Here is a 10,466-nt window from a genome sequence, read left to right on the forward strand (position 1 = left end):
GCGTCCCCCGTTAGGCTCACACTTCACAGTGCTCATTGATATGAAGGTTTTCTATGTCCAATCTCATTCTCTTTTGCTGTCCTCCCAGCCCAATTCTTCCTATTGTTTCTATCTTAATGAAAGTTAATCACCACCTGTATACACAGAACATATGATAAGGAAAAATCAAAAGCCACTGCTGAAGGGTGGGCTGTTTCAGCACCACCACGGCCTGCTGTGGTCCTCGGGGTCCCCAGCCCTGTTCTTTCTTCCAGTCTGGGCTCTGCAGTAGCTGGCCCGAGAGGTGGGGAGGACACGTACTGAGGCCCATGGGGAAGATCCACCTGACCTGAGTGGCCCGCGAGCTGCCACCAAGAGGGACAGGCCCGCCGCCTACCAGGGCAGAGTAGGGGCAGAGCAGCCTTCCCACAAGGGCTGGCCTTCTTCTGAGTGAAATAAAGCAGAGATCAGGAAGGTCTGTTTTTAATGAGTATCTTTAAAAGCCTTTGCAATGCAGACAGAGCCCGAGGCAGCTTGAAAACCCACACTGATAACAATAGGACTCTCTCACGTCCACATGAGCCTGCAAAACAAAAAGGGTTCTGCTAAATCAGGAGTGTGGCTTTTTCCCACCTCACATTAAAAAGAGAAAAAAAAATCCCAGCCATCAAAATCATTTCAGAAATCATCCTGCCTGTAAAATGTGTGCTGGCCCCAATGGCCTGGCTTGGTTCGAAGGGGAGGGGAGTGGGAAGGGCCCAGTCCAAGAGGCAGTGAGGGAAAGCGCTCTCAGCCTTTCCAGAAGCTCCCTCTGCCCTCACCTGCAGTGAGCAGGAGCAGTCTGAGAGCAAGGTCTTGACACTAAAGGCCCCACCCCTACTCCCTGTCACTCTCTGTACCCCTAAGTACTCCCACTTCCATTCTCTTCACCCATTTCTTCAGATTAGGAAGACACAGGTCTCCTCCTGCCATGGACATGCTGGACAAACCCTGGGCCTCTCTTCACAGTCCCTAGTCCCCAAAATAGTGTCAAGAAGACTAAACACTTGCATGAACTCTTCTCTGTGCTTTCTTTCACATCCTGGGCCCAGAAGCCAGTGCTTAATTCACAGGAGTAAAGGAGTGTCTGTCTCCAAGTGAGGTTAACACCCACCCCAGGCTGGAGGCTTTCTGGTCTCTTTCAACAGCAGAGCATCATGATTTTGCTAATTAAGCCGCTTTCTTCTCCTTAATTAGCTGCATGTGAATCTTGTTGGGAAGTCTTGGATCCGTGAAGTACTCTGGGATAAGAATCAAAAAGAAGAAATCATCTAAACCTAAGGGAAAAAGAGGAGGGGGTTGCTGGGGAGACATGTACTCAGCTAAAAAGTTAGGTTGGCTCAGCCTTTGCGGAAATGTTATTGGTGGCCCCACTTTACCACCTAATGTGAGGTTCACAGCGAATCCTGTGATCACTGCCCCCCACTAGTCCCCGCCCCCCGCAGTCTGAGCCTGCCAGCTCCAGCGAGCCAGAGAAGAGCGTACCCGGGAGGGCTCCCGCCCTCCACACTGGCGTCCCACAGCTTGCTGACGCACAGGGAGCCATCAGAGGGCTGAGGGAGCCTCTGGGTTTTCTGCTCCCAGCCCATCTTGGGACCCAAATAAATGCCAAGTGTTATTCTCGTCTCGACTCGGCTTGCCAACTCTTGTCTCTGAGATATCACGCCCTCCCTGAAAATATCCTCTCAGAGGACAGCCAGGCTCTCGGAGAATGACGACAGAAGAGGGTTTTTAAACACCCGGCATAATGTAAATCGGAGACAGCATCTGCTGTGGCAGCAGAGACACACTTAGACTTAGTTAGAAATGGTTTGAGGATGTAACCAACTCCCAGGGCTAACAGGACCCAGGAAATCACCCAGCCCCTCCCCTCCCCTCCCCTCCCCTCTAAACACCATTGACCTTAAGCCATCTCTGGGCAGTGGAACCCATTAGAGCCACCCAGGGAGCCTTTAAAACTGTGGAGGCAAAGCCCTGCCCCAGACTAATTAAATAAAACCCTCTGGGGGTGGGCCTGGGCCTCAGTATTTTAAAAGCTCCCCAGGTGATTCTGATGTGTATCCAGGAAGGAGGACCTGCTTTCAGATCCCCAGGGAAAGAGTCTGGGGAAACTCAGAATTCTTAACCCTCACCATTAGAAAGTTCTGCCTCATTTCCTACCTGTCCTTGTTCTGAGGAAATGACAGTGGACAAAAAAGCCTTCTAAAGCAAGCTCCCTTGGGGGACACAGGGTGAAGGCACACCCCAGACTGTGAGGAGAATGCCGGCTCATCCAAGGCTAAGTCCACAATAATACTCCTTGTGCTGGTTCACCAACACCCTCAAAGGACACTGCCTTACCCACCTGCAGCGAATTCTCGGATGTTGTCTGGCCTCTTCAGAAACATTTCTCTGAAAAACATTAAGGGATAAGGATAGGATACAAAGCAGGCTTTAAGGTAGGCCCGGGCCACGGGTCCGGGACTTTCAGGGCTGCTGTGCTAAAGCCAAAGGAAGTTTATCGTATGTTCAACAAACACATTCACAAAACCAGAGACCTCGCCAGGGGTGGGCAGCCAAGGTGAAGAGCATGCGGCCTCATCCTCGAGGGGTGGTGCGATAGATACTCAACCCCACAATCTCCTGAGTAAGTTTACCCATGACTTGCCACAGGGGGTGAGACTAGAAATACGGTAAGACAATGCTGAAAAGGTGGACTTAAGAGGGCTGGTGGCCCTCCAGTCCAGCAGACAGATCCTGCGACAGCACCCACAGCCCCAGTGCCACTGGGAGTCAAAAATGCCTTGCCTCGCATAGAGGTTCATGGTTCATAAAATATGTTCACAAATATCATCTCAATTAGCAACAACCGGTGAATGACTGTGCCGCTTTACATATAAATAAACCAAGCCTTTGAAAGGTTAATCATTTGCCCAAGTTCATAAAGCGAGTAAGTAAAGGAGACGGGGCCCAGGCTCTCTGATTCCAAGCCAGTGCTCTCCCGCATGTCCTCATGGCCATGGCTGCCCCGCCTCTCCAGCCTACACGGCCTCGCCAGCCCAGGGAGCCCCTGCCCCTCGAGCATTAAGAATTTTGCTTTCCCTGGCTGGTGTAGCTCAGTGGATTGAACGCGGGCTGGGAACCAAAGTGTCCCAGGTTCGATTCCCAGCCAGGGTACATTCCTGGGTTGCAGGCCATAACCCCCAGCAACCGCACATTGATGTCTGTCTGTCTGTCTGTCTCTCCCCCCGCCTCCCTTCCCTCTCTAAAAATAAATAAATAATATTAAAAAAAAAAAAAAAAGAATTTTGCTTCCCTGCTTCTCCTTCAATTCAATTTGAGAATTAGTGAACTCAAACCATGTGTAAGTAACTACACTAGATAAGAGAGATTGGTATATATAAATATATATACATATTTTTTTAATCTTTACCTGAGGATATATTTACTGATTTGAGGGAGAGAGAGAGAGGGACATTGATTGGTTGCCACCCGCTTGCAGCCCAGCCAGGGATTCAACCCACCATGTAGGTATGTGCCCTGACCAGCAATCAAACCTGCAACCTTTGGTGTACGGGACAACTGAGTCACCTGGCCAGGACATGAGAAACTGATATATTTTTAAATATAAACTGAGGCCCCACCACAATCAAGTAAAATGGAATGGGTAAATTCCCAAATGTCCAAAACGCCACCTCCAGGAAGTGCTACAAGAGGGGGTATTCGTGTGCTGGGAGATCAGAGAGAGAGATTACTGAGATGAGGACCCCAAAAATCACAGAGCAGCTGGCACTTGAGAAGACCCTCAACGTGCACATGGGATTTAGTGCAGGACAAGGGATGAAGGACAAAAGCATTCCAGACCCAGGGAAGCCCCAAGAGCAAAAACCCAGAAACGAAACAGCCTGGGTTCTACAGATGGTGAACTCCCCAAGGACAGGTACTGGGTCACTTAAGGAGTGGCAGTGTCCCTCCACGAGGTCAGCGGAATGATCAGGGAGGTGCGGTCTGGCTGGAGTAGGAGGCACAAGCAGGGAGTAGCAGGAAGTGAAGGAGGCTCTATTGTGGGTGCCATGAAGGCCAGGGAGAGACATTTATACCCAATTCAAAAGACAAAGGCAATGCACACAGTCTGGCATAGGCGCACGGCGGAATACAATACAGAAGAGAGAGTGGGGATCTACAAGATGCTGTTGGGCAAAAGCAGCCAGGCACAAGAGAGTGCAGACTGCAGAAATCCATTTAAACCAAGGCGAAACAGAGCTGTGCTCCTAGAAGTCAGGGTGCTGGCCGCCTTTTGTGGGGCTTGTTTCTAAACAAGTAAAAAGTCAGATGATTTTTTACTAGGAGGGGCCACACAGGGCCTGCCTGAGGTGCTAGTCAGGTTCTAGTCCTTGCTCTGGATGTTAGTGCCACGCGTGTTCTCACTTGTGCAAGTTCATCCAGTTTAGGATATGCCACTTTTCTGTACTTTGTATTTCAACAGAATGTTTAAAAAAAGAAAAGCAATGGTGTAGATCCACTGAAGATTTTTTCCAGCCAAGGAATGCTACAATCAGTGCCATATGGGGGGAGATTCATCTGCCTGGGTATTTACAAAAACATTTAATAAAACCTTTCTAAAATTTCACTCCTTTGCTATCATATCTCCAGCCCAATATCTGAACTATCTGGGTGCCTAAAGTAAGATCCCTCCTCTTGCCATTTTGTAGGTTCAAAATTCAAGGTACTACGAGTTCTGCACACTGTACTAGTACAGGCTGGAGTGCTATGGCTGACTAGCCATAAATCACTGAGATTGGAAAACCCAAGTGGGGAGCTTGCTAACCCAACAAAAGCAGTTCAGAGTCTCTGGTGGCTTGAAGTGAGCCTACAGCAGAGACCTGCACAAGAGGTGAGGACAGGTGTGCTGCCCCGGATCCTGTCCCCTCTTCTCCCTCCCTTTTTCACTGGAAGGACAATCTGAAGCATCCAGTACAGACGAGGGGCTGATTCTGGTTCATCCTGGCGCCACCCAAAGTAACTCTAACATCAAACAAACAAGCAATCTGAACTTCAAACGCTTCCTCTCCCTCCCCCACCTTCATTCACCCCAGAAAGAGAAAGGGCTAAAAGCAGCCAGGAGGATTTCAGGTAGGGGGGCTTCAGGGCCAGCAAAAGGAAAAGCCTGCTGCCCTGGGGAGGGGGAATGATAAGGAAGGAAAGGGAAGATGCCTGGGGCTGTCCCTCTGCAGCCAGGCGTGGATGTCCAGCTTCTGGAAACTGTTTCTGGAACAGAAGTGGGGCCATCCCTGACACGTGACTGAAAAAACGCCCTCTTCACCACCCCCAAGGATTTTAATCCTTTTGTGGACAACACAAATGAGGATTTAATTCGGGCTTTTAACCTCTATCTCCAAGCTCCCTGCTGGAATCATTCCTAGTTGGGACTGCAAGCTCCCCAGGATAGGAAGGATGTCATCCTTATTTCCCTTTAGAAGAAAAGGTGCTAAAACTGACGGCCTGATCCCCAGGGCTGACATTGGCAGAGGACCCCCTAACCTACCTTTTGCCCAGGCTTTACCAGTGGCCCAAATAAAACCAATCTTCACAAACAGGTTTCGGTTGTCTCTGTCTCTCTCCCCTCCAGCCCTCTGAGAATCTGCTGCCACTTGGAGAAATAGCTAAAATTTAAAGAATGGTGAAATCCAGGAAAAACAAAGAGGACTGAGGAAAAAAGACACCTCTCCAGGTCTGCCTTTGAGAAGAGAGAGGAGAGCCCCATCTCTGGCTTCCCAGCTCCATGTTCTTACAAGAAAACACAGTGAAAAACCAGGAGTTTGGGTCCTGGTCCAGCAACTTGAAGGAGGTACTTCACCTCTCGGGCCTTAAATTAAAAGCCTGTGAAATAGAAGTGATAATACACTCTCTTTTGTACAGTTGCTGGGAGGATCAGCAAAAGTGCACCAAGATGCCATCACTGTGTGCGCACTGGGGACACAAATGTGGTTCCACCAGCTTAGAGCTTTGGTCCAGGCAGAGAAACAGAAGATGGACAATGCAATTACAATACTGTGTGATAACTTCTGATGCAGGAAACCAACATGGTGCCTGCAAACAAAAGCCATTATTACGATTTAAACCTTGCCTATGTGTCTATAGCCAAACAGTATTTGAGATAGCTCTCAAATTATTATTATTATATTATTTCACCCACTGCTGCTCCATGATGTTTTTCCCCTCAATTCTTTGTGTTTTATGCCATGAGACTTTCCTATTCAAACACATGCCATACCGAAAGGCAGCATGGGGGATGGAAAGAACGTGCTCCAGGATACCCTGGAAAATGGTCTTTTCTCTAAGACTTACAGTCAAGAGTGACTCCCAACTCTTGGAGTCTTTCTACAACTATGTTCTCAAGTAGGGAAGGGCCAAATATCTGAATTTTTTTAAAGTTCTAGTCATCCTGTTAAGCTTCTCTGATGGAGAATGGCCGCCTGCTGAGTTTCTCAACTTCTTATTCCAAGTGTCATAAGGTACATAGGTTTCCTTACAAGTACAATGAATGAATATTAGTACTTTTGAAAATTTAAGAGGTAACTGAAAGAAACTTCTAGAGATAACTCAAGAAACCCCTGGGTGCCACAAATTCCAGAGTTGAAAAAATCAAACCTTAGGATATTTTGTAACTTTCAGACCCTAGAGGAAGTAATAGGGAGAGGGAAAAGAAAGAAGTCACTCACACACATCTATCTCCAGGTTTAGCAAACTTTTCCACTAGTTGCTCAAGGCCAGTCTGGAATACCACCTACCGGAAAAAAGCACTTAGGAGCAACTCCACTTCTTTGTGGGTCCTTAGGTACTTTTCGTTAGCAATCCGAGTCTGAATCTGGGGACAAGAGCAAAGTGTCACGCTCCATCAGAAGACAGATTTCAGGGTTCAAGCCCTGGACGTGTGAAAGACGGGGGAAGCAACGTGCGCCTTACCCGGGTCTTTTCGCTGGATGTTTGAAAATGTAAGCCCTGCCTTCTTAGAAATCAACATCAATCTCCATGCTGCTTCCTACGCAGGCTTAGGAGCCTTAACTAAGGTCGGGTCTCCATCATCGGGAAGTCCTGGTCTGTGTCTAAGTTAACGTATCCGGCAGTAATTTCGGTCCATTTCTTTGTGCAGACCCCTGTTTTAGTTCTTCCTGCACTTCCAGGGATTCGCCCGGGTTCTCCCCCCAGCCTTCCGCCCCTTTATCTGGAACAGGTTCCCCTCTGGGGGTCCTCCTCCCTGTCTGGGCCCTTATCCTGGGAGAGCTGGCCCTTAGGTGGAGGCGAGGGCGGGGGCGCACCCACCTTGAATTCGCGCAGCTGCTCCCACTGCGCGGGACTCAGCGCCCCAGGGTCGGGCGCCAGCAAACCGCCAGGCTGCAACGCCATCTTGTCGCGGTCGTCAAGGCGACGGGGCCGCGCGGGGAGGGGGAGACCCGCCCCCGGCCCCGCCCCGCCCCGCCCCACCCCCAAGCCCGGCCCTCTCTAGCAGCCCGGAGCAGTCAGTGCGTAAGCAACGTGGGGAGGCTCTGAAGCTGAGGAGTGAGCTCTTGAGGGTTAGGTTTTCCCCAGATTCGGTGACTGATTTTCCGGCTTGACTGCATATGCAATGAGCCCTTCTTCTTGACTCCACCCAACCTCAAGTAGATTTTTTTTCTTAGCTCTAGAGCAAAACTGGAAAGGAATTCCTAAGGCAGAGTCTCCCAGAATCTGGTTCCTGACCCTCTCTTGGGCGAAGCCGGATGAAGGATAGTAAGTAGTAGGGAAAGAGGATCCAGGCTTCTTCTCGTACTGCTCACCCAGAAGCCAAACACTTCTTCCGTCCTGTAGACACTTGACACCGAACTGTAAGATTCTTAAAACAACATGAAAGCACCCCACAGGATGGAGTGAACTGATTTCTGCAAAGGAATAAACGGTCTCAGAGTGAAAATGGTGGAAAACATGTGGGGGAACAACCTGCCAGAAGTGTCCCTTCTTGTGTAGATTAACCATTTCCCCTCTTGTGACTTTCTTGTGTAGATTAACCTGATCCTCATAAATTCTAAATTATTTCCCCCTTTCCCAATTCAGTCGGAGCCGAGAAAGGCAGTCGGTCTTCAAGATGTGTTCTTCTGGTATCTGTTTAGGAAGGGAGGTGAAAGATAAAGCCAGAGCGCTGAAATAATAGAGGCCTGGAATGGGCAGGAGCCTGCCATCTCCTGTGTGTGCGCAATGAGTTTCTACACCCCCGGGGATCATGCCCAGCAGAGGTCTTCTGCCAGCCAGCAGCCAGCCAGCCTGCAAAGAGAACTGGAAAAGGGGGCTGCCTTTTCAGATTTGAGAACCACTGCCCACGGAGCAAGGAAAAAGCCTGAGAAAGAAGCCCTGCATCCAGCCGTGGCCTTGGAGGGGTCTTTCAATGGTTGCTTCTGTCCCTCTCGGCAAAGACTAAGGGAAGCAAGTAAAAATGTTGGCAGTTCCCAAACCAGGAAAAACCCAGAAGAAGCAGATTAGGTAGCGAGCTACAGGCCTCTTTCCAAGAACGCCATCCAGGTTAGTAATCATTTCGGTTGTTTGTAGTTTTTAAGAGAGAGAGTTAATAGAGTGAGAGGTAGATAAGCTGCCATCTGTCAGAAGTGATTTTTTTTTTCAGGCAGGAGCAGAGATTAATCAGAGGTGACAGTTCCTGTTGGCCAAGACCTGTCTCTCCCCACTCCTCTGTCCCCCAGAGAAGTTAATGGTGGAACCTCTAGAGCTGCACCACCCAGTGAGTGTGGTTGCCACGAGCCACTCATGCCTACTGAACACTTGAAGTGTTGCTGTAAGTGTCGGATGTGCTGTAAGTGTAAAATACACACTAGATTTGAAGACCTAGTACAAAAAACAAGGTGATGTACCTCACTAATAATCTTCATATTGATTACATGTTGAATATCTTAGACATGTCATAGAAACATGTTGAATAATATTTTGGGTATATCAGTTAAATAAAATGTATTATTAAAAGTAATTTTACTTGTTTCTTCTTATTTTTTTTAATGTGCCTACTAGAAAAATTTTAATTACATATATGGCTTACATTATCTTAGACAGTGCTGGGCTGGCCTGGCCAATCTACCCCTGCACCATCCCCTCCATCCCCCACCTCCATACAAAAAGTCATTGACATGCCCCTCTGCTGGTCTACGATCTTCTTGTGCTTTGAAAATCACTCAAGCCTTTCTTGACTGGTCACTTCCCATTGCCCGAATCCCAAATTCCTGTGTGTCAGTGAGAGAGGCTGCTTTTGCTTTCTCACAACATCGCAGCCCTCACCACTGCGCACTGTGTTGGCCTCCTGTCTACCTCTGCATTTGGGGGAAAGAACGTTATATGACCAGTTCTTTGTACGCTCTGCTGCAGATGCCTTCACTCGGTTTTCAGTTAGTGAGGACAGCAAGTATTTGGTGACTAGCCACTCTGCCCACACATACCACCACTACATTATGCCCTTTTTGAAAAATATCCCAAGTATTCAGCATTTCTCATTTTCTCAGAATCTAAAATGAGGAGTGAGTTCTCTGTTTATAAGATCAGTCATCTTTTTTGTGAACCAATGTCACCCAAATAAATTCAAGTTAAAAAATAATCTTTTTGTGTCGGGCAGCTTAGCACTGAGTGCAGAGGGAAAAGAAAGAGGATGAGCTTGAAGACAGTGGACAGAGAAAGTGCCTTGGGGGACCTAGGGCTTTGAAGCCTCACTTCCTCCCGGAGAGCAGCTCCCCAGAATGAGCCTCTGAGTCACTGGGGGTTTCCCCCACTCTTTGCCTCACAGGGTTCCCCTCCCTCATGGCCTGAAGGAAAACAGAAATGTGCCCACCGTCTTCCAGCACAGAGGGCCTGATGAGAGTGCCCACCTCTTCTCCCCTGAACCCTGCCTCTCCTCTCAGACTGAAACCTTCCATCTGACCACAAAGCAAGAGAAGGATCGGAGGCATTATGCTGCCGGCAGCTGACCCCCCAGTTGTGGACTGGGAGGAGGACTGAGGGGAGTTCATTATAATTCATTTTGGTGAATGTTTAATATTTCAATTAATATGATTAGCCCCAAGCCTAAATGAGCAGCAGGGCGGCAGATCTGCTGACAAGACACAGAGTAATGAGATCAAAAGGGCAGTGGGGTCTTCCTGGGCTTCATCCTCAGAGGGCGTGATCTGGTTATCATCTCCATAAATACCAAGATCAGATTAGAAGCAAGAAAAAATGCACTGAGGGTGAAGGAGGTGAGTGGAAAGTTACTTTCCAGATGTGTCTGCACTCTCGATTCCCTGGCACTGTCATCGCATGCTCTGACCACCCAGCACTGGGTCCTCTACCATCTCCCCCCACCCCAACCTTAGGGGACCCTACCAGGAGGAACTGGGTGTCCATACAGTGAAGTATAATCACGTTGACCACACACACACACACACACACGCATACTCAAATAT

The 10,466-nt window shown here is 48.7% G+C and overlaps 1 protein-coding gene across 1 annotated transcript; it reads right to left on the reverse strand.

The window, feature by feature from the left end:
- Positions 1-444: 444 nt before the first annotated feature.
- RIIAD1 (regulatory subunit of type II PKA R-subunit domain containing 1) lies at positions 445-7,438 on the reverse strand. Its single transcript, XM_028502931.2, has 5 exons — positions 7,321-7,438; positions 6,789-6,865; positions 2,363-2,409; positions 1,133-1,259; positions 445-562 (listed from the first exon to the last, which is right to left on the reverse strand). Exons 1-4 carry the CDS (start codon positions 7,402-7,404, stop codon positions 1,189-1,191), a joined length of 279 nt encoding a protein of 92 aa, XP_028358732.1. The 5' UTR covers positions 7,405-7,438; the 3' UTR covers positions 445-562; positions 1,133-1,188.
- Positions 7,439-10,466: the final 3,028 nt, after the last annotated feature.

Source organism: Phyllostomus discolor, chromosome 14 (assembly GCF_004126475.2).
Source record: "Phyllostomus discolor isolate MPI-MPIP mPhyDis1 chromosome 14, mPhyDis1.pri.v3, whole genome shotgun sequence".
In the NCBI taxonomy this organism is placed as follows: Eukaryota; Metazoa; Chordata; class Mammalia; order Chiroptera; family Phyllostomidae; genus Phyllostomus; species Phyllostomus discolor.